Source organism: Cetorhinus maximus, chromosome 11, assembly GCF_964194155.1.
Source record: "Cetorhinus maximus chromosome 11, sCetMax3.hap1.1, whole genome shotgun sequence".
Lineage (NCBI taxonomy): Eukaryota > Metazoa > Chordata > Chondrichthyes > Lamniformes > Cetorhinidae > Cetorhinus > Cetorhinus maximus.
This window is the reverse complement of record NC_135889.1, coordinates 113,914,198-113,938,956: the sequence shown is the minus strand read 5'-3', so window position 1 is coordinate 113,938,956 and position 24,759 is coordinate 113,914,198. Positions and strand designations below refer to the sequence as shown.

Sequence of the window (24,759 nt, the reverse complement as noted above, 5' to 3'; positions counted from 1 at the left end):
ACACTGACTCTAGCAAGGCTCATTCAAGTAAGCAGCTTGGCAGTCCAGTGGCACATTTTTGGTTTCACTTGAACAGTTGGAGGCATCACAAGTCTTGGCATTCAATCCCCGATATATAAAAAAAACTTGACCTGATCTGCATACTGGAAAGAATCCAATCTTTTAAAGCAGCAATAAATTTCTTATGAAGCAATAGTGCAGAGTGCTGCCAGTTATTATATTTTCATCGTTGAACACACAACTGATTCCTCTGAAATTATGGGGGGAGTTTTCCAGCCTGGAGACTAAGCGCGATGGTGGGTGGGGAAGTAGACGTGGCTCCTGCTGGGCGATGGTGTGGGTTGTTGTGCCTGGTCATCTGCTTTTCAGCTCATTGCTTATGCATAAATGAGCAGCTCACCGAATCTCGTGGCGGGACGGGCTCTGATTCATCCGCCCTGCTGTTACCTCGTGGGTTGGAGGTCCAGCCGTCATATTTAAACGGCACCCACACAAACTTTCACTCTCTGCAATCCAGGGCTTGTTGCGGTCAGTCAAGCAATGGCCCCCCGAGAAGATCCAAACCATCTCCCCACCCAAAGTTTAGCCACAGTTGGCTGGAGAGACTCCCATTGGCAGTCCAGGACCAGCGGGAGGACCGCTACCTAAGACATGGCGCCAGGAGCTCCACCAACCTCACCATGCAGGCTTAGGAGGAGGTTGCCAGGGAGGTCAGCGCCTCTGGACCTCAGAAGAGGACCACCCTGCAGTGCAGGAAGATGGTGAATGATCTCATCCGCTCTGCCAGGGTAAGTCAAGCTTCTCCTCACTCTCAACTCACACTCCCATAAGGCATTCTCAGGGTTACAGACCACAGGATCTTACACACTACCAGCAGAAGGGACATGACCACTGATTCTCTTATGTACACTTCAACCTCATCATCTCATGGAACATCCTACACGTCATGGCTCCAGCCTTACTGGGGACCACTGAGCACACACAGCAGGCATGCATGCTTATGATCTGCTCTTGGATCCATGCTGCTCACAGTTTATTCATCCGTCTTTATGCAGGACAAGCTCGCTCATAACAAGAGGAGAGTTCCCAGGTTGAAGGGGGAATGCCGGAGATGAGGCCACTCAACGGCTTCGAGGAGCAGGCGGCAGAGCTGGCTTGTGAGGACAGGGACCGTTCCTGCGCCGAAGGCTAGATGGGCATCTCCCAACCAGCCAGTGAGGGTCCATCCAGTATTCATCACCAACCTGCGGACACCATGAGTGCCATTTAATGTAGGCAACTGTCTATCTAATCACTAATGACTTCCTCTCTATGACAGGCACCAGCAAGCAAAGCTACAGGGATACCGCCCGCCAGCCCATCAGCCCCAGCCCCCGGAGCGCCTCGGATGAGGATCCTGAGAAAGCATCCAAGGAATAACTGTCACAGCGTTCACCTGCACCCTCCACCAGCGCAGATGCGCATACTTGGGTGGGACCTAGTTCAAGAGCAGGCTCGGAGGACACTATCTGGTGAGCACAGCACAGAAACAGCTCCACAGAGGGTGGAGGCAGTGTCAGCCAAGGTCCCCGACACTTGGAGGACCGCTGGAGGCCAGGACCCTGCTGAGTTTGAGTCCGAAGATGAGCCTCTGGAATCGGCCCTCAGAGAAATGATGGAGTTCCAAAGGCAGGCAGGAGGACAGAAGGCAGGGTTGTCAGAGGCCACCAGCAGATTAGAACGAAGGATGGAGGAGTCCGTCCACATTCTGTCTGGTATCGTGGCTCTGACATGCGAGCGCATCAAGGTCACCATTGAGAGGGTGGCATCTTCCATGGAGACCCTGGCACAGTCGTTTCTGTCAGATATGCGCTCGGACCTGCGTGCACACTATCACTGCAGCCATTAGTGGGATCCATCAGCGGTTAGGCAAGAGGGGGCCGGGGCACCTCGACATCCCTCCAGGTGCCCCTTCTCCTCAAGAAGTCAGAGTGGGCACCCACAGGGAGGAGGAGCGTCAGCTGGACACCCTGGGGGGCCTCCACATAATACACTTCAAGGGTGTCCAGCTGCTCCAATTTTCCTCTGCCTGTGACCCCATCAACTCCAGCTGGTCAGGCCGAGGGGGCTGCAACTGCCCCTGAGCAGGGCACCCTTATCAGGTCAGGGTCCCCTAGGCCTTGGGCCTCCTGAGGACGTCTGCCAAGGTCAGGCAACAGGGCGTAGAGCAGTCAGCAGGCTGCCTCCACCTCTGCTGCAGATATCATGGTTGCACCTAGACATAGTGGCAGGGTTAGAAATATTAAGAAGTACTGACAGCACAGTGGTGCTTTATATGCTTTGCACATGTGTAAATATATTTTTCTTTTCAGCTTCAAAGTCTCAGCCAGTGAATGGCTCTTCCATGTGTTGCAATATTCCGAGGTCATCCAAGTCTAACCAATGCCCCCCGCCCCTCCAAAGTATATCCCATCGAGTCCCTCAGGTATATGGTGCCTCGCTGAATCTCAGATCAGTTAGTTGCCTGTATGTCCACAGAAGCAACATGAACAAAACCAGTTGCTATATGAATATGGTGGTTGGACAATTCATATGTAAGAGGATCGTGTAACATGGCCTCATGAGTATAGATTTTGGAATTTTTTTATTATCCTGATGTGGCTGCACTGAGATCTGTTCTCTGTGGATGTTATAGGTGTTAGTGGTGATCCACATCGGAGTCATTCCAACCGAGTGAACTTTTCAATGGTCTCCTTGTAATTACTGTCAGTTTTGGGTGTGGGTTACATTTTAAGTAATTGTCGGGGACCCTAGCCTTCCCTGCAGCATTAACTCGTGACCCCATTTACAGCTAAACATTATCTCTACAAGAGTTTCCACTCTCCACCTCCATGATGGAGAGCAATGGATCTCGTTTGCACTTGGTGACTCTTGAAATGTCCGCTAGATGACCATGACTATGCGATACTCTAGGCATGTGCCTAGTCTCATAATGCCAGCCTATTACATGTGAGGATGCTGGTTTGCACCTCAAGGTCTGGCTAGTGTGACTTGACGTAATCCTTGTGCTAACTCTCATAAGGGCAAGTGAAATGGTGATCTGATCGTGACAGTGCCATCAGTGTCCGAGGCTGCCTCGTACACATCTCAATCTGCTAGTATGAAAATGTGGAGGCCTGTAACAGGATGACAGTGAAGCTCCGGTACGTCTGTTAGGTTGTCTTTAGAGTAAACAAAGTTACTAAGAAATCCTTAAATGCTGTGTCGAGGTGGAGAGTGGAAACTATTGCAGAGATAATGTTTAGCTGTAAATGCGGTCACGTGTTAACGCTGCAGGGAAGGCTAGGGTCCCCGACAATTACTTAAAATGTAACCCACACCCAAAACTGACAGTAGTTACATGGAGACCATTGAAAAGCTCACTCGGTTGGAATGACTCCAATGCGGGTCACCACTAACACCTATAACATCCACAGAGAACAGACTTCAGTGCAGCGACATTAGGATAATAAAAAAAACTTTCCAAAATCGATACTCATGAGGCCATGAGTCCCGTCACTCTCAGTTGCCATTGCAATACTGGACGTGATCTTGGGATACTCCCGACGAAGGCAGGATCATGAGTGCTTGTCAATGATTAGGCAATGATGCTGCTGAAGCTCTGTCTGAACACACAAAGGTCATTTGCTCCAAGCCTCGCATCCATGATTGAAACTGACAGATCACAGCACCCTGAAGAGTGATCTCATGCTGGGGACGTAGTATGAGGATGAGGCCAGAACATTATTCACGCATGAGAGATGGCCTTTGGATAATAAAAAAAAAAATCCAAAATCTATACTCATGAGGTCTCTTACATATGAATTGTCCAACCACCATGTTCACTGTCTGGATTTAGATCAGTCTTCAGACAGTCGTGTGAGAACCAGTGATCGATGAGTATCTTCCTTTAGGCACCCTGCAATGCTCCAGGCATACTACCCTGAGTGCATTGATATCTGCAGTGCTGTTCCTGCCACTTAAAGGCTGCCAGAGACAGTGAATTGTTGGTGCGATAATTAAAAAGACTGCACCATGTCTACTGGCTTCAGTTTGAGTGCTGGTGGAGTTCTTATTCCTTTACAGGCCATATGCTCCATAGGCTGCCTAGCCTTCCAAGGATGAGGCCATCATTATGCAAGGTTGTGCTACTCATTCTGAGATCGATGTACTCCGTTGTTAATGTCTACCCTGCACCTAAAGGACAGGTGAAATGTATTCGTATGAGTTAATCTTCTTCATTGCCCTGGAACCTTGTTGCTATAAGGGTTTCACGGGCATGTCTGGCGGGTGCAATGGCCTCTTCCTGTGGGATGTCATCATCCTCATTCCATTTCGATGTCATCCCTTTTGGCGGCATCCTCATCAGAGGTGACGTGCAACTCCTCCATCTCTCCATGTGGCAGCTCTTTGGAGATCCCGGTTGTGTCAAGTGCAACAAACCATGATGATGTGGGACACCTTCTGGGGAAGAGACTGGTCCAAACATCTGAAACGCTTCTTCAGCATGCCAACGGTCTGCTCAATCAAGAACCGAGTCACGGAATGAGCCACAATGGACCTCTCCTCTGAAGCACTCTGTAGCACTCTGAAGCACTCTGTAGCCACCGAACAGATGTCATTAGCCATGTACTTTACAGGTAGCTTTTATCACCAATGAGCCGATCCTCAATGTGCTGAGGGCCCTCGAAGACCTGTGGCATCTATGAGTGACTCAAGATGTAAAAGTCATGCTTGTTCCCAGGGTACTTTGCAAAAACCTGCATAATCTGCTTTTGGTGATCACAGATCCGCTGCATAGTGAGAGAGTGTCGAAAAAGTTGATTGCTGTAGTCACCTTCAGAACCACTGCCAATAGATGACCTCTCAGTCTCTGCCACATCAGATCCTCCCAAAGAATGTGGCAGCTGTGAGCTACTGCAACCCTTGTCAAACAAAGGCATCTGCCGTACTGTCTCTTGCTCATCTTCAAATATGAGCGGCGTCTTCAATACACCCTGTGCCACGCAAAATGCCTCCGTGGAATTTGTCTCTCTTCCTCAGTTTCTGGGTCTTCATGGGGAACCCCTGGCCTATGTTCCTCAGGGCAAGGCTCTTCCCTTAGCCCTGCCAGGTGGCAACGGGCACTTCTTCTCCTCCTCAGTTGCATCAAAGCCACAATGAAGGCAGCATTGCCTGCTGCCTGCATTCTGCACTCCTCCATGTCTCTGTGGAAAAATAGTCAAGAAACACGATTGCACCTTAGCCTGCAATGATCACCTTCCATTTCCATCTAGGGAGTTGCTGTGAAGCCCTTGGGCTGCACTCATCCTGGACATTCCATCCCCAGGTCCTCCCTTGCCCATCCTGAAGGATCACAGATAGCTGAGTGCACCCTGCTCTCTCCATTCTCCCACCCTCCCACCCCCACCGCCTCTAGCATGATAGCAAATTCACAAAGGAGGTTGGATCTGGATGAGTACAGCCAGGCACTATCAACGTCAGTCAGGACACTGTCAGGCTGCATCCTTTAGAGTGGACGAGAGCTCAGCCTTGCACTAATTTAATGACTGTAATCGTTGAGTTGTGTAAACCCTGAACCTGCAATGCGTAGGGTGGTCGGGAGCATGTTGCATATGTGCTGTAGCTGTGGGCCCTTAAAAGTTTGATCCTCCAGACCGTTTTACATTCCTCTTTGAGGGACAAATGATCAATCATACCAAACCTACATTTGGCCCAAGCCCTAATGGATTCTCACAAGAATGCGCACCTTGAGTTAACTTGCCCAAATCATTCAATTGGCATTTGACTCTTCCTAGCATGTTTCAGCTGAGCCTTGCTCTTCATGTCCAGAACCAATAATTATTAGGGTGCTCCTTCTATCAGTCCAAAAGTGCAGTAGTCGGCTCCTCCCACAAGCCCTGGCGATTTTTTTCCAAGGTGATTATTCAACTGCATCATTATGTCGCCTGTCGGGGTGGTACTGTTCCAATTCTATTTCGAGACCAGTTTCCAACACACCCTGTTCTCCTTCACCCCTGTCACTGTCCAAGTCCCTCCTATCATCCTCGAAGCTCGTCATGTGCAAGTTTCACTCCCTCCGAACTCCCCCCTTTAACCCTGGAGCTCATCACAATTGTAATTAATATTCCTGTCCTCCCCTCTGAACCATTTTCTGTGGATGTCCCCATGCCCTATGTCGACCCGCCCCTCCCCATCTTGAGCCCCTATGTACAGTGACCTACTGGGACCCCACCATCCCTGACCTCCCCCTTGCCTTGAGAATATGAATTAACCCCCTCTTACTTACCAGTTGCCCATTTACAGTCTGCAGGTACCTCCACTGACCGTGACTGCGCCATCTGTCGCTCAGTACCAAGCTATCAACCCGAATGTGTGAGGGAATGACCACGCCCAGCACATCATGCTGTGCATGACCGACCCACCACAGCCGAGCCTTCCCCCTCCCTGGACTGGGAACAAGGCACGCATGCCAGGCATAGCCCTGTAGCATGGTCTGCACTGCCCAAGACTGCCTTTAAATTCTGGCTCCGACTATATGGTCCGCACTGCCTCAAACTTATCCCACCCCCCCCCCAACTTTTCCTTTAACCTCTAGTCATGTGTCTTCATCCACCCCTTCCCTGCTGGGCTCCAGTCATTCCCCACCCCCCCGAAGTCATGTGACTTTGACCACCTCCTCCATTGCCTCTGTCCAGTCACCCCCCCCGCCCACTCCCAGTCAAACATCTGCCTTCCACCCCTTTCCCTTTCCCACTGGTCTCGACTCAGCAGCCACAGTAAGGAGTCGGAGTAGCCGCGGGAGCAGTGCAGTGAAAGGCAGGTGAACGCTGCATGTACAAACTCTTCAAACTTGCGAATGAAGCGTAGGTTGCCGGGTGCACGCCACGTAAACCCGGTTGTGAATCAGACCGGTCTAATTATCCGCTGGCGGGGCAATTAAATTTGGAGCGCGAACATGATTCCGGCAAGCTGGGCTTCTAATGAGCATTCATGATATACAAAGGGATGCAAATGCAGTTCCCGACGGGAGCAGCGGGAAACTCGACCCACCATGGAAATCCAGAGGGGAAATTCCCAACTTATCTTCCCACTGACGGAAAACTGACTTTTGCCATCACTTCAAATTTTGTGATTTTGTGTCTCCGCCCATCATTATTCCTGCTGCTGGTGGAACTGGAAAATCCCACCCTACACATTTCAAACCCACATGGATTTGAATAGGTTTTGTCCAACTTTTGGATGTGGAGGATTATTGAGATCATTGAAGACTTGGTAAAGAAACAAATATGACTTTAATAATGGTAACTTACTTCGCCACATGAAAGTACTTTAAAATGTCATTTTATTTTCCATAGAACCTCCTCCAAGGATAAATGTACTCAGCAAACTATTTAAGTGCAGCTTCAATTACTCTTCCGCCCATTCTGAATTAGTTGGCCTGAGTCAGAGCAACAGGGGATGAAGTACGATTGACTGCAATGTTCCCAGATTAAGGAGGAGAAAATTATTCAGCAGCTCCCACTAGCCATTGCTACCTGTGAACTCTTGCTACATATGTTGGCACCAGTTTGGACCTATCTGTAATAGCCTCTGTTGTTGAACAAGCCACTTAACACTCCATCGTCTGGTTTCACACGTGAAGAATGAACAACATCCCTGAGGCTTGCAGTTGCTCATCAGATTAATCACGGGACATGGGAGGTCAGGAGTGGAAACTAAAGAGATGATTACTTCCATCAGCAGAAGATACTCTTGGCCCTGATAATGTGTACTCACTCAAGCATTCTGAACTCTGCCCTTGATGGATTTTTGTTAGGCAAGGGTATAAAGTGTTGGGGAGCTAAGGCTGGTAGATGGAGTTAAGATGCAGATAAACCATGATCTTATTGAATGGCGGAAAAGGTTAGAGGGGGCACAATGGCTTACATCCTCTCTCCTGCTAAGGCCCTGCAAGCTTTTACATTTAAGGTCCTGAGGGGACTTGACAGGGTGAATGTAGAGAGGTTGTTTCCTCTTGTGGGGGACTCTAGAACTCAGAGTCACTGTTTCAAAACAAGGTGTCGCCCATTTCAGACAGAGATGAGGAAAAAGTTTTTCTCTTAGAGGGTTGAAAGACTTTGGAATTCGCTTCCTCCAAAGGTGGTTGAGGCAGAGTCCTTGAATATCTTTAAGGCAGAGGTAGATAGATTCTTGATAAGCAAGGGGTGAAAGGTTATCCGAGGTAGGCAGGAAAATGAGGGTAAAATCAGATCAGTCATGATCTTATGGGTAGAATCTTCCGGTCGGTGTGCGGGGGCGGGCCTGACACGCTGATGTGTAAAATGACGCGCGATGACGTTGGGCGTGCCTCTCGGTGTCATCACGCACCATTGCGATATTTCATTTGGCGGGTGATCGCTAGAGACGGCTGCGTGCCCGCCAAAATGTAAACGGCCTGTTAAGGCCATTAAGAAGTCAACTGAGCCACTTGAGAACTCTGCCTGTCCAACCTTAAGGTCGGTGAGGGGGCAGGCGGAGAGCCCAAGCGACCTTCGCGTTTTTCAGGAAACCTCAACCACGAGCGGGATGAGGTTTCCTGAAGCTTTTACTAAACAAATAAATACATTTTCATAGATATAAAAACATGTTCCCACATGAGGGGACATGTTTAAATACATTTTTAATTCAACTCTTTAATTATTTTAATATCCATTCAATCTCCCTGTGGCAGCTCCGTGCCTCAGGAGGATTGCTGCACCCTTTCGCGCGCATGCATGAAAGACCGTTGGCCCTGACTCGCCCACCTCCCCCTGCCCGCACAAGTAGCGTGAGCGCTACCAGCCGTGTATCATGCTGGGTGGGCCTTAATTGGCCTGCCCGCGTAAAATGGTAGCGCAGAGCCGATCACAGGTGGTGATCGGCTCCATGCCCACCTGCTCCCGCCCAGCCCACCCGCCAGAGGACAAATCCTGGCCTATGAATGGCAAAGCAGGCTTGAGGGGCCGAGTGGCCTACTCCTTCTCTTAATTCTATGTTTGCATGTTTTCATTGGTGAGCATTGATGTTTCGATTACTGCATTTAGACCTCAAAACCATAATCTTCATTTTCAAATGCGTACATGGTGTCAATTTAATTTATTTTTTCAATTTTCCCCCGCCCTACATCTTTGCATTTACCTTTTACTCTAGATAACTGTGCATTCCCCCCTTTCCCTACTTCCTTGACTTTCCATCAATCCACTCATAAAGCACCTAATGGAAGGTTTATGCTGTTTAAGGCACTGCATAACTACAAGTTATTGAGTGGAAATTTATGCCATCAAATCATCTGATGATTACATTTAAAGATATGTCCAACTCATAAGTACATTAAGAATTATTTATCAGTTACACATTGTACCTGTCTTGTGAAATAAAGGAAGATTACACGTTGAGTGCCCAGTTATCTGTATTGCTTGAAAACATTATCATTTCAAATACAAAAATATCCAGTTATGAGTTTTCAGTGTTAAATTACAATGAGATAAGGTTCAAATTCTAATAAAGAAGTATTCTTAGGTGCTCAATGGAATGCCAAAAAGGAGAAATGGGACATGTTAAAAATAAATTAACTGAGAATGGCTACATGTGAAAAGATGCAACAGGCTGATAAACACCTACCTCCAAAATAATAGCTGCTCCCAGAGTAAATCTGCATCTGTATGGTTGAATGAAAGGTTGAGGCAGCGTTATTGTCCAAAATTATGCTAACGCGATTCCTTCTGGCATTCAAATTAATAGAGTGCCACAGTCCATCATTTAGATTGACACCTAGAAAAATCAGACGCCCAATTAACAAGGAAGCAGGGTCCTTCGTGAGGCAAGACATTTATAGTATAAAAGACAGCTCTCTGTTTGAAGAGATAGATGGATAGACATGGTGGTCTTTAGGCCCAAAAATAGGTGGGTTATAGTCATTTCCAGGTTTAATGAAGGATGGATAGGTGGATGGACAACCAATCCACTCCCAGGAAACAAGCTGGCAATTTAAATATTTTAATGAGGCTGGCAGCCACAGATTTAACTAATTTTGCAGGTTTAATCCTCGATGGCCAGGCTTCCGAAGCCTCAGGGAACCCGACAGCTTAAGAGAAGTGAAGACAACACTGAAGAGAGTGTTAGTATCTTTACAGCATGGTTTGTTGGCCACGAGGAGCAGGAGTGCCTCCCCCCACCACACCTGCAAAGATTATCCGCTACATCAAGTTCTCTTCCTCAATACAAAGAAGCCTCTCCCCACCGCCCACACCAGGATTGGACCCTTCCAGGGTCAGAGGGTAAGAATCCTTCCCTCAGGTCCATGGATGCGGTCACCCCCGCCACAAACCCCTTCCCCCCCCGCCCCGAAACGTTCACAGTAGCCGTGACAGGCTCCCTACCTACTCCTGTGGCCTGCTTTGGCGTGTTCCCCAGTCAACAGGAAGCCAAGCCTGTCAATCAGGCTGTTTCCAGTGGGGAATCTGTCAAAGCTCCATAGCATATGGGGGAAACCTGGACCCAAACCCAGCCCCTGTCATTATCAAGATGATGGTTTAAAAATAATACTGACCATAAGAAAAGAAAGACTTGCATTCCTATAGCAACCTATGTGACCACAGGAGCGCTTTCTAACCAATTAAATACTTTTAAAGTGGAGTCAGTTTTGCAGTCCAGGAAACATTCCAGCCAATTTGTACACAGCAAACTCCCATCAGCAGCAAGTGATAATAGCCAGACAAACTTTTTTTGTGATCTTGATTGAGGGATACATATTGACCAAAATGCTGGGGATAACTCCCCGCCTCTTCTTCAAAATAGTGCCATGGGATCTTTTACATCCACCTGAGAGGGCAGGCAACTATTTAGTTTAACGTCTCATCTGAAAGATGGCACCTCCAACAGTGCTGCATTCCCTCAGCACTACACTGGACTAAAAGCCTTAAATTTATAAACCCTGACTCAGAGATGTAAGTGTCACCAACTGAGCTATGGCTGACACCTCAGAGAGACTCACGCGATTTCCAACTCTAAACTGAAGGAGGATGGCATCGTTAAATACGACCAGGAGTTCCTGGAACGCACTAACCTCTCCAAAGGGTCTGTGATTGAATGTACAAGTGTGCCAGCATGCGACCGATATTAAAGGATGATTGTGGATACCCTATAAGAGCAGTGAATGCAACCTCTCTAAACTTGGTGGGAGCTCAGTGCTGGAATGATGCAGGTGTCTGCATAGGCTTCACACCTGATAAACAAGGGCAGAAGTGAAAAGATTCTGATCTCAAGGAAAAGAACGTCTTCAAAGTAAATGAGAAAAAAAAAGACAGAAGGCTAACAATAAAGGATGATGTGACCAATATGTCAAAAATGAAAAACATTAAAAGTTGGAGAACAAAAATCAAATCAGACAGCAGACAATCTTTCAACAGTAAAGCCAGAGAAGTTAAGGGGACTAGTGGTGGGGCAGGAGGGGGAGGATATTGTTTAAAGGATGGAAGCATAGGCATAAAGAAATGCATATGGTGGAAAAAAATCCATTAGAGATGGTAATAGGAGGTACAGAAAGTAAGATTAACCTTTACTGTCTGCACATTAAATCAGACAAGTGGGATCAGAAGTTTTGGAAAAGATAATTTGGAAGAAAAGGCGGAAAGGAAAAAAAAAGAAAAGAGCTGTCAGTTTAAAAAAAATCTCTCAATTAAAGTTTGAGAAGATGCAAACAAAAATGAAGAGATAACATTAGGAAGGTGGCTTAATGCCAAATGGACTTAGAAATGCTTTAACATAAGCCAACTGAATAGTTGGAATTGAGTCAATTAAGTACATTTCTTTTGTGGAGTTAGCAAAATGAATATCAGATCAAATATGCAAAAAGAGTGAATGAAAAATGATGGATGGACAGGAAAGAAGTGACCCAAGTGGAGATTATCCAAAATTGCTTAGCACAATGTCAATTTAATAAATCTATACAAAACTTTATCAATAATGCAATGCTTTGTTATTCCAAAAGCAGTGCGCTCTGAGGTGTCTGAATGGCAAGATAAGGTACTGTGCAGCTGCATGTATCTCTCGCTGTTAAATCCTTTGGGTGTAAAAAGATTAGATACTCTCTTGACTTTTACTTCAAACTCCGCTTCAAAAATGTCTGGCGTTAAGCCAATTCCTCAGCTCCAGTGTTGGGGTAGCCTGGTCAATGCAGGCTGTATTTGCACAACAACTGGACACTGCCATACTTAACACAAGTGATGCTAAGGAGCATTTGTTCACATTAAGTGTGGTAAAACTTTCTTCCCCCACCACCCCAAATGATGTTACAGTTCGGTCAAATGAAAAAATTGAAACTGAGATTGGGAGGCTTTTGAGAGGCAAGGCAATTAAGGGATAAGCACCCAAGATCAGTAATTAGGGTCAAGACACAGATCAGGCATGATTAAATTGAAAGGAGGGACAGGAGGGGCTGATGGCCTACTCCTGTTCCTATTTTCTTACCTCCAGTGCCCTGAGACCAGAAAGACGCCAGCTTCCATGTTAATGGATAGCTACAATTGGAACCTTTAGGGGCATCCCAATGCTAATTATTGACCTCAAGCACACTAGGAATTGCAGGCAAACAGATTTTAAAGGGGGTTAACTTTCACCATTCATGCCCGTTTCATCTAGCTGTGCCAGTTTTAACACCCAACTTGCTGAATATTCCACACCCAAACCTCTAGCTAGCACTCAATTTCATAGAAGCATACAGAACACAATCAAGCCATTCAGTCCATTAAGCCTGTGCCGACTCATTAAAACACTGCAAATTTTGCTTTTTCAATTATATACTCAGCTCCCCTTTGAAAGTTACTATTGAATCTGCTTCCAACACTCTTCCAGACAGTGCATTCCAGATCATGACAACATGCTGCGTAGAAACATATTCTCCCTATCTCCTCCCTGGTTCTTTCACCAATTATCTAATTATCTTAAGTATTTATCCTCTGGTTACTCATGAATTAGTCGGAAGTATTCTTTATGATCTGCCATTTCCGGACCCTTTACAAATTTTATGTATACTTCTATAAAGTCACTTCCTCTCAAGGTTTCTCCAGACTTCCCTCATACCTCAGTCTTCTGGTGTTAACAATTAGCCTTCGGCTCTCCTCTGGAGTACTATGAGCGTCTTAATTTATCTGTGTCTAGAGAAGAGCAACTGGACACAGCACTCCAGGTAACATCTGACCGGAGCACTATACAGTGTGAGCATGACCTCCTCTAACTTGTATTTTTCTGTTTTGGCTATAGAACACAGCCTCAACATCCTGCACTTATATAGCAGATACGTTGTAGAAAAATGTCAGGAGGTGTTTCACAGGAGTCTTTTTGATGCCAAGCCACATATGGAGATATTAGGATGGGTACTCAAAAGCCTAGCCAAACTGGTAGGTTTTAAATGATGGAGAGAGATAAAGATGCAGAGAGGGACATAGGGATGGAACTCTAGAGCTTAGGGCCCTGGCAACTGAAGGCAAGGTTGCCAATGGTATGTGCAACAGATTTAGATTTGCAGGAGCATGGAAATATTGAAATGTTTGAACACAAGAAGGAGAATTTTAAAATTTGTTTAAAATATATAGTTCAACATTCTGTCTGCATTGTTAATTGCTACTCAACATTGGCTAGACATATAGAATACATCACAGAATGCCTTGGTCCCTTTTCAACTTAATCCTAGAATATCAGTCTCAAGTCTGACAGCCCTACTGGAAAGGTAAACATAGCACTCAAGAAATCCAAGTGATGTACAAAGTCAATCACAAAGTTAAGGTTTGACACATTAAAACAAGGACCCCTTCTGCATGTCAGGTTTGTTTATTTTTATTATTTCACAGGATGTGAGCGTCACTGGCTGGGCCAACACTTATTACCCATCCCTAATTGCCCTTGAGAAGGTGGTGGTGAGCCGCCTTCTTGAACCGCTGCAGTCCGTGTGTTGTCTTAACATCCACAAGTGCTATTAGGGAGGGAGTTCCAGGGTTTTGACCAGATGATTTTAAAAGATCTCATGACATTATTCAAAGAAGAACAGGAACTTTTTCTGTCATCCCCAGCTTTCTCTCAAACTCCAAGAGCAAATCAAATCATTGAACTCATTTGCTTCATGTGGGACCCAGCTGTAGGCAGTTTGGCTCTGATGCTCATGTAAAAAAAAATACAGCACTTCAAAAATACCTAATTGGTTATGGGAAGCTTTTGGAGCATCCTGAGGACATGAAAGGTGCTGCATAACGAAAGGCTTTAAAACATAAGCATAAATGAGACTACTTGACCCATCCGATTCCAGAATTCTTGCCTCCATTGCGATAGAATTTCACTTATGTTTCGTCAAAGATTCTCTTCAGTTTGGATTCAACAGCTATAGATATATGAGGGTTCGATATTGGGGTCAATGAGTGATGTCTCCAGAGGGTCAGTACTGGGATCAGTGAGTGAAGTCCTGCTGTGGTGTCATTCCTGGGTTTAGGTGATACAATGGAAATTCAAGATTTTCCCACGAATAGTCGTTTGGTAATACAGAACTTGAATATTGCTGAAAAAAGAGACACGTCTAAGCTTTTCGTCTTGCACTCATCAGGACACTCGCAAGAATACCAATATGAGGGGGGAATGCCTTGACCAACCAAGGTTTAAATTTCAAACAATGCTTGGCAGTTAACTGTCAGTCACCATCAGTAGTGCATTCTCCGTGGCAACACCACTTGCCAACCAATCAGCACTCTCTCTACATGAAATATAAATTGTTGTTTCCCCCCCTTATATTGGTATCCTTGCGAATGCCCTGATGAGTGCAAGACTAAAAACTTAGATATGTCTATTTTTTCAGCAATACTTTCTCACTACTGTACGAAAATACCAATATAGATTGTGTGCTAGAGCGGGGCTTGAACCCATTAGCTTACAATTCTGAAATGAGCATGATACCAGAGCAGCCAAGCTAACACCTCAACTTGGATCAGTTTCACAATCTATTCCTTCTTTGCTAACCAGAACTTTTCGAATGAGAAATGTCACTTAGCTTTCAGTCGCTTAATGGCAAATCAGAAGTAACATCGCTTTCACATCACTTTAGCAGTAAATTCTCCACTTCATTGTGTAAAAGCCGACATTTAATTTGTTCACTGATGTGTGATTTTATCAGTGGACTATCCTTTATTCTTTGACATCCAGTCTGAAATTGGCTGTTCTTCATTCCTCAACAAAGCCAACAATTACTGGCAGCAGTCACTGCCAATTGAGAAGGTAATGTTCCCTTGCTGCGAGAGAGTTCTGTATGTGTGTCTCTCTCTCTCCTTCATGTGACACTCTGATAGACCTATTTAACACTTTTACTTTTAGCACAGGTATTGCTCTTGGTACTTAGGAAAGAGAATAGGGAAAATTACAAGTAGAATGAAGGTATTATAACCAGGTATTAAACATCTTCACAACTGTGCTACTGAATTTTCAGATACTGTTGCCAAAACAATACATAATATTGGAGGTAAAATGCTATGGATGCTGGAGACCTGACATATAAACAGAAAATGCTGGAAGCACTCTGCAGCTCTGGCAGCATCTTCCTCACAGATGAGCACTTTTAGCATTCTCCACTTGTGTTATACGTCATTGACTTAGGCAACATTTTTTTTTATTCTTTCGTGGGATTCTTTCAACATCACTGACAAGGCCAGCATTTGTTTCCCATTCCTAATTGAGAGAGAAAGTGGTAGTGAACTGCCTTCTTGAATGGCTGCAGGTCATGTGGTGTAGGTATACCTACAGTCCTACAGTGCTATTAGGAAGGGAGTTGCATCTTTTTGACCCAGCGACAGTGAAGGAATGACAATATAGTTCCAATTCAGGCTGGCGTGTAGCTTGGGGGGGACCTTGCAGGTGGTGGTGTTCCCATGCATCTGCTGTTCTTGTCCTTTTAGGTGGTAGAGGTCACAGGTTTAGAAAATGCTGTCAAAGGAGGCTTTGCAAGTTGCTACAGTGCATCTTCTATACGGTACACACTGCTGCCACTGTGTGCTGGTGTTGGAGGGAGTGATTGTTTAAGGTGGTGGATGGGGTGCTGATCAAGCGGGCTCTATGTCCTAGATAAATGTTATGCTTCATGAGTATTGTTGGAGCTGCACTCATCCAGATAAGCAAGGAACATTCCATCCTGATTTGTGCCTTGTAAATGGCGGAGTCAGGATGTGAGTTACTTGCCACAGAATTCCCAACTCCTGTAACCACAGTATTTCTATGGCAGGTCCAGCTAACTTTTTAGTCAACATTCAGCAATGGTAAGGTGGTTAAATGTCAAGGGGAGGTAGGTAGATTCTCTCTTGTTGGAGGTGGTCATTGCCTGGCACCTGTGTGGCACAAATGTTCCTTAACATCTTATATCAACTGCCAAATGGAAGGGGCCTGCAACCAAGGTAACCCTCAAAAGAAAAGAAAATATTCTTTCTGCAGTGCGATAGAACCATCAGAAAGAAAGAAACAAGAAGCGCACAAAGGGTAGTGAAAATGTGGAACACTCTCTCTCAAACGACTGTGGTTACTGGGCCAATTTAATTCAAATTACATTTTCAAGACAAAGACTGATCTTTTTAGGGACAGCTATCGAGTGATACATTATTTTTTACTCATTCACGGGATGTGGGTTTCGCTGGCTGGGCCAGCATTTATTGCCCATCCCTAATTGTCCTTGAGAAGGTGGTGGTGAGCTGCCTTCTTGAACCGCTGCAGTCCCTGTAGTGTAGGTACACCCACAGCGCTTTTAGGAAGGCAGTTCCAGGATTTTGACCCAGCGACAGTGAAGGACTGGCGATATATTTTCAAGTCAGGATGGTGAGTGACTTGGAGGGGAACTTCCAGGTGGTGGTGTTACCATCTATCTGCTGCCCTTGTCCTTCTAGATGGTAGTGGTTGTGGGTTTGTAAGGTGCTGTCTAAGGAGCCTTGGTGAATTCCTGCAGTGCATCTTGTGGATGGTACACACTGCTGCTACTGTGTGTCGGTGGTGGACGGAGTGAATGTTTGTGGATGTGGTGCCAATCAAGCAGACTGCTTTGTCCTGGACAGTGTCAAGCTTCTTCACTGTTGTAGGAGCTGCACTCATCCAGGTAAGTGGGGACTGTTCCATCATGCTCCTGACTTGTGCCATAGATGGTGGACAGGTTTTCGGGAGTCAGGGGATGAGTTACTCATCAAAGCCAATAAAAATAGAGTTGGGGTACAAATCAGCCATGATCTGATTGACAACTCGAGAGGTTGAATGACCGACTCCTGTTCCAGAAGGATGTGAGTGGCAACAGAAAATTAAACTAGTATGGAAGCATGGTTTGACCACACTTGGAGTACTGTAACAATTCTGGTCTCCCTCGTGGTAAAAAGGACTGGAGAAGTTGAAAAAAGCATGGAAGTCCTGAGAATATTTTATCTCTGTTTCCTGGTTAGCAGCCAAATATATTCAGGTGGGAAGGACAGTGATGGATGGCCACATTCAGGGAGTAGGGAGGAGGGAACGAGTGAGGAATCCTGGGTTGGGTGGGGTAGAAGTCACAGGTAGGGTGGAGCAGATGGTAATGCAGCTTCAGATTGTGGGACTGGGGGTGATGGAAAGTTAGGATAGAGATGGCAAGTTGCATTTTTTGCTGCCGTTCAGTTGGCAGGTGGGCAAATAGACCAGGCGGCCTTTGCATTTTTCACGAAACCTCATCCACGGGCAGGACGAGGTTTCCAACGGCTACTAAAAACATATAAGAATGTTTTAACATCCTTTTTGACATGTCCCTCTTCATGCGGCTGAGTCACACGTGTTTGTGTCATTTGTGTAAAGTTTATTTTTGTTATTAAAAATCTTCAGCTCCCTGAGGCAGCTCTGTACCTTCAGGGAGTTTTCAGTGTACGCTCCCCCACGCATGCGCACACTCCAGCGCTCGTGCTCCTCCCGCCCCAACCCCGGCAGCGCTGAGGCTCTTGGCGCACGTTTCATGCTGGCTGGGCGCTGATTAGCCAGCCAGCTTGAAATTGGGGTTGTAGCCCAATGGCGGGCGGCGGGCGGCGGTCGGTCCGGTGGCCATTCCCGGGCCCGCTCACCTGATGAGGGGACTTTGAATTTAGCATTTCAGTTTTGACATTGGGTTCAATAGATTTGGGCTTGCTCAATAAAACCTAACATTCAAGTTTGGCTTACTCCCAATTCCCACTGTCTTTGTCCGCAGTATTATCACCTGCAATTTATTCTGTTGCTCGGTCCTTATATTTTTTGATGCTGTGCAACCGATAATGCACAACATCCTTTAATAATACATCGCCCACAACAATGGGAGAGTAATTGGACTATATCCCATCCCTGATCCCTCTGCGTGAAATCTAACGATCTTTGTTAACAATGTGCAGTATCTAATGAGGCTTGCTTTGTAAACCAGCATTTGGCAATCTTTAAATCGTGAGCCTCTTAACAGATAAAGGAGCAGTGCTTTTTCTTACATCATACAAATGTGATATGATGTTTCAATTAGTGATAATGACTTGTGTGTTTATAAACAAATTTAAAGTTTTTTTTTTAGCTTGCATTTGTTTAGTTGATAAGAATGATTAACATTAAGTCAAGAATGTGGAAAACTATGCAAAACAGTGCAATTTAATGAGTGAGTATTCAATATATGGAACAGACTCCCTCAAGAGACAGCGCAAATAATCAGTGTTAATTCAATCAAATGCAAATAAGATTGATTTCTTTAGGGGGGAAAAAAAAACTTTTGGGGATATGTTATAGGAATAATTTGAAACATGACATATGGAAAGTGTAGCGTGCTTGGGGAGAACAGGTGACTTGAAAGCAAGTCTCTCCGCCATTGCAAGTTTACCGCACATCAGGCAGAATTTCTAAATGGCAGCAGACATGAAACCAGAGACGGATGGGTCTGTAATTTATTGACACTGGCAGACGTGTCAGTCTCCCAGCATGATCCTATGTCTAGGACATTTTTGTTCATATTAAAGCCACCCAGCAGAAGCTGACTGGAATTTTTCCAGTGACAGACCAGGGAAGGGGGTTGGATGCCAGTGCTCCATCCCGCTCAAGATCAAGCTCATGTGGCTATCGGGCTACAGCTGCGGCTGCCTGCTATCCAGTGGAAAGGGTTATCCTGGAAAGGGTTATCCCCCTGCGATGATGACCTGGCAGGTGCTTTTGAAAGTGTTTTTTTTTTAAATCTCTTCAGAGTTCACCTCCATCATGACCCACCCTCTCTCTCTCCTACCTGCATTGGCAGCTCCCAATCTGAGTTACTGAACTCAGCAGTGTGAGTCAGCTGCATTAACATATACTAGAGGTACCAAGATCACTGAGAGAAGGTGTCTGCTAATGTTAATTCAATTGCCTCGCATTTTCAGACTCACTAACATCATCCACAGAGTCTTCAAGATGTCAGCAAGCTCCACCATCTATCTAAATATCTCGTTCCCTTCAATCAAATAAGTGAGTCTGAGTAACTAGTTAAGAGCAGGGTGAAACGATTGGAGGAGGTCTTTGGTCTGAGGAGGTCATTGAAGTGCTCAGCAAAGGGATGTCGTCCCCTGTCCCTCCTCAACCAATTAACAAACTCCACAAGGAGCTTAAGAGACCATTAATTGGAGGCAAGCGGGTTCCTGTTTCCGTCCCACCCACTCTCCCTTTGAAAATTGTGTTATATTCCGGAGGCATCAGGATCCAGTGCCGACTTCCTGGAATGCAGTTTTCAACACACGCCCACACTCTTGCTCGCCCCTATCCTAAAATTCAGCATCAAACCAGATCAAATTCATTAAGGCTCAGGTCCAAATTAAATGTTTGCCCATTCTCTCTCAGCAATGTATTTTAATGTCCAACCCACTCTAATATTAATGTGAATATTTTTATACAGTACATGAGTTCACTAGTTTGGCTCCTGGGATAAGAGGATCCTATTATGAGAGGCTGAATAAATTGGGCCTATACTCTCTGGATTTTCAAAGAATGAGAGTTGATCTCATTGAAATAAAAAACATTATGAAGAACATTGAAGAGTAGACTCTGCCTGAGGAATTTAAAACATGGGATACCGTCTCATGATAAGGAGTCAGTCATTTAGGACTGAGTTGAGGAGAAATGCCTTCACTTAGAGTGTTGTGAATCTTTGGAATTGTCTATATCAGACGGTTGTAGATGCACCATTATTGAATATATTTTAGGCTGGAACAGACAGATTTTTGATATCTCAGGAGATTGAATATTATGGGGACTGGCAGGAAAGTGTTGAGGCAGGCAATCATACATGATCGTATTAAAAGGTGCATCAAGCGTGAGGGGTCCTATGGCCTACTCCTGTTCCTATTTCTTATGTTTTTATGTTCATTCATCTCCTGCTCTTTTTGGGTAAGTTAGGCATTGAATTATGGGCAAGTCTCTGCGTCCCCTAGGTTCTGAGTTGAGTCTTCGCAAACACGTTGTATTGCAGCTGACAACGAAGAAACACCTTCATTCCAACTAGTTTGGATTATCTTTGAAGCCAAGATGTAAAAAGGCAGCAGTCATAGGAAGTTTAGATTTAAAAAAAAAACAAGAACCATGTATACCATTCTGGCGGTCACATGATATAACAATAACGGAGTGCTGATTATTAATAGTAATCCATGCCTATCAATTAGTCTATAACAGCCTCGGATTTGAGGGGCTGCTTTTTTGTTCTGGGGTCGAATTTCTGGTCCCAATCCCACATACCCGATGCTCATTTTGAATGACTGGCCAACTGGGGGCCAAGGAGTGTGCTCACCACCCAATTAAGGATGGCAGGTGATCTCCCGAGGTTGGAGCCCCTCTAGTCGTGACACTTTTTAAAAGAGTTTAAAGTTTCTACCTCTACCACCAACTTGGGTAGTGAATTCCAGACACCCACCACCCTCTGCATTAAAAAGTTCTTCCTCATGTCCCGCCTACACCTTCCGCCACTTATCTTGAATCTATGTCCCCTGGTTCTAGAATTCTCAACCAAGGGAAACAATTTTATCCTGTCCACTCTATCTATTCTCCTCATAATTTTGTACACCTCAGTCAAGGCACCTCTCAGCCTTCTTTGTTCTAAGGAGAATAACCCCAACCTATCCAATCTCTCCTCGTAGCTACACTTTTCTAACCTTGGCAACATTCTTGTAAACCTCCTCTGCACTCTCTCCAGAGCTATTACGTCCTTCCTGTAATGTGGTGACCAGAACTGCACACAATACTCCAGTTGTGGCCTCACCAGTGTTTTATACAATTCCAACATTATATCCTTACTTTTATATTCTATACCTCTGCCAATGAAGGAGAGCATTCCATATGCCTTCTTTACAACCTTGTCTATTTGAACTGCTGCCTTCAAGGACCTGTGTACTTGTACGCCAAGATCTCTCACTTCATCGACACCTCTTAGGATATTCCCATTTATTTTGTAATCCCTGTAACTGTTTGACCTCCCTAAATGTATGACCTCACACTTCTCTATGTTAAAATCCATCTGCCACTTTACCGCCCACTCCACCAACCCATCTATATCATTTTGGAGAGTTTGGCCATCTTCTACACTATCCACTACTTTGTTTCATCTGTAAATTTCCCAATCGTGCCCCCCACATTCACGTCCAAATCGTTAATGTATAACACAAACAGCAAGGGTCCCAACACCGAGCCCTGTGGAACACAGTTACAAATGTAACTGAAAATCTTGTAGTGCTATTTTATAGAGGATCATACTTTACAATGTCTCACCCACAATATGCTCGTTGCTGTTTTATACAATGACATTTCCTTTCTCCAAAGGTGCGTGTTCAGAATTAACTATTGTCGTGTCCAGTACCGGCAAGTCCTATTCAGAATTTCAAACTGTATTTTATGTTTTAAAACTGGGCACAAAAGGCTGAAAAGATGTCTGCCCAAGTGTCTCCCAACGTCTTTTGTGTATTGAAACCACCGCCCCCGTCTCAAGGAGGAGTAAAAGGAATATTCCAGGCTGAAGTGAATCAATGTCCTTTCCTGAAACCAATCCAGAGAGGTATTATCAAATTGAATGGGTCATTCAAAAACAAGGGCACTGACTGTCTCAAACCCTCATGTATGGCAGGCGGGCTGCTGATTTTAGTGCCCTCTGAACCCCGTATTATGGGGGTAAGCTCAGCGGTGGGTGGGAAGGTGGTAGGGTGGGCACCTGTCATACAGTATGTGCCCCCCACAATGAAAAGAGGAAAAGCTTTTTCACACAGCGAGTGGTTGAGCTTTAGAATGCGCTGCCTGAGAATGTGGTGGAGGCAGGTTCAACTGAACCATTCAAAAGCGAATTGGACTGTTATCTGAAAAGGAAGAATGTGCAGGGTTACGGGGAGAAGGTAGGGGAATGGCACTAGGTGAGTTGCTCATTCGGAGAGCCAGTGCAGATTCAATGGACCAAATGGCCTTCTTCTGTGCCATAACAATTCTGTCATTCGAGGTGTTAAACCACAACACAGGATGTTGGAATCAACATGAACACCATCCTTATTTGGAAAAGGACTTGAGCTTGTAGAAAGTCACATGATGAGGCAGCCATGTTTTCTGTCTGCTTTTTAAAAATCAGCACCAGCTATTTGCAGACAGTTCTAGTTCAAACACTTGTAAGCCCTGACCTATTCCTACTTTGAGTTCACCTGAGAACCAACCTCTTGGAAATTTGACTACAGGAAACTTCACAGCTTGCTGAGAATTCTTCGCTTTACAAGGCCCTTGGCTTCAACTTTTAAGCATTGAAACCATCCAAGAAACCACAGCCTTGCCACATGGGAGCTGGAGATGGTAAACGAGAGACTGAGATAATTGTAAACTATAACAGTACATTACTTCCACCTGTATCTAAACTTTAAGTGTGTGTGTGAGACTTCATTCTTAATTCGGGGTAAGAGTGTGAGAATAAATAATCTTCTTTATTTTAAAGCTCACAAAAGCTTACTCCTCGAATTATTTCATTGGGATACACACTCCAATCGTGAGGGCAGGATTTTTAGTTAGGCAGGCGCCTGCGAGCAGCAGGGGAACCAACCCCCGAGTGGCCAATCAACGCATGAAAGGTGCGCTGAAGGGCTCAGCGCTGCCGGGGTGGGGGCAGGAGGAGCGTGGGCATGTGGAGTGCGGCATGAAAGCTCCCTGAAGGCAAGAGAGCTGCCTCGGGGAGCTGAAGAATTTAAATGCAAAAAAAATAAGGGTTTTAAAAACCGGCAACAAAAATGCCCACGCATCAGGATTAGTCACTGGAACATAATGGATGACGAAAATTCTGCCCAAACATTTTGATTTTTAAAAAAAAATTAATATCGGAAACCTCGTCCCGCCCGTGGATGAGGTTTCCTGAAAAATGCAAAAGCTGCCTGGCCGATTCGCCCGCCCGCCAACTGTAATGTTGGACGGGCAATGAAGAACCTCAGTTAATTACTGCTTTAATGGCCCTAGTTGTTGGTGGGCATGCCTCCGAATCTGGCACGCGCCCGCCGAGCGAAGTATTGCGCTAGTGTGCGATGGCGTCGGGACGCTTGCCCGACGTCATCATGCGCTATTTCACACTCGAGCGGGCTGGGTGTGCGTACGTATGCCAAGCGAGAAACTCTGGCCTAAGAACACACACACCTCTTCCTTAAACTTACTGATCACGGGCAGTAAAGGAACAAAAAAACATCTGTCCCTGACATTATATTTATTAAGGTGAAAGCATTTCATGCCTAATCCATGCCTAATTTATACAATGTGGACTAGAAATTACTGTTGGTGGACAAATGCTTAATGCATTCATTAATGTTCCTTGTCCATTTTAGCAGAAATCAGTGGACAGAATAATGGTTGGTTTAAAAAAGCAGATAGTGGAACGTGTTAAATTTTGTTTGCCTCAATCACCAACAATCATTTCCAGGCTTAAAATATGATTACCATCTAGTTCTCACTTCGTCACAATGTGAAATACAGTGGTAATTCATTGGTCAAGTGGCCAGGCATGTTGTTGAAGGTTAAAGGATCGAAAAAAAAAAAGCTTTCAGTCTAGCTGACAACAGACTGCTTTCAAACGGTAACAATACCTTAAGGCAAAAATATCTGGCCTGCGTTATTACTGCCCTGGTGGAGAGTCTCAAAGTAGGTGTCACAGTCTCAGAATAAGGGATCAGCCATTTAGAACTGAGACAAGGAGAAATTTCTTCCTTTGTGAATCTTTGAAAGTTGGTGGATGCTGGCCATTGAGTGTATTCAATGCAGAGATCGATAAGTTTCGATCGATAAGCAGAGATCGATAAGATTCTACAGAAATCAGGGAACAAGGAATAGTGTGGGAAATGAATGGGAAAGAATTAATTGAAGGGCCGAATGGTCTAAACCTGCTACTATTTCTTATGTTTCTATGTGATTAATCCAAAATTTAAGTAGAACAAAACTGCCCTATTATTTCACTATAGCTGAACGTTGGGACCAGACAACAACAACGGGGTTGGAGAGAATCAGTCAGAATTCCAGAATGGGAACAGTAAAAATCTCAGCTGTTACTACAAAGGCCTCTCTCTTGCTCCCAAGTATGGCTTGGATTTACCTTTGGAGCAGCGCAGTCAGTTTGAAGGGATTTAAAATGGCCAAACCAGCCTCCCGAAAACTGCATTGCTCGAGTACTTTATTTCATCAAAATCTTAAGCAGTTGTCTGTACGACTGTGAAAAATGACAACAGA

The 24,759-nt window shown here is 45.1% G+C and overlaps 1 protein-coding gene across 1 annotated transcript in view; it reads right to left on the bottom strand.

The window, feature by feature from the left end:
- LOC144686837 (contactin-associated protein-like 5) overlaps positions 1–24,759 on the bottom strand; it is a 1,126,003-nt gene that overhangs the window by 533,560 nt on the left and 567,684 nt on the right. Inside the window, exon 9 of the mRNA XM_078552607.1 lies at positions 9,661–9,810. Within this exon, the coding sequence (XP_078408733.1) occupies positions 9,661–9,810 (150 nt within the window). The remainder of the gene's footprint in view (positions 1–9,660; positions 9,811–24,759) is intronic.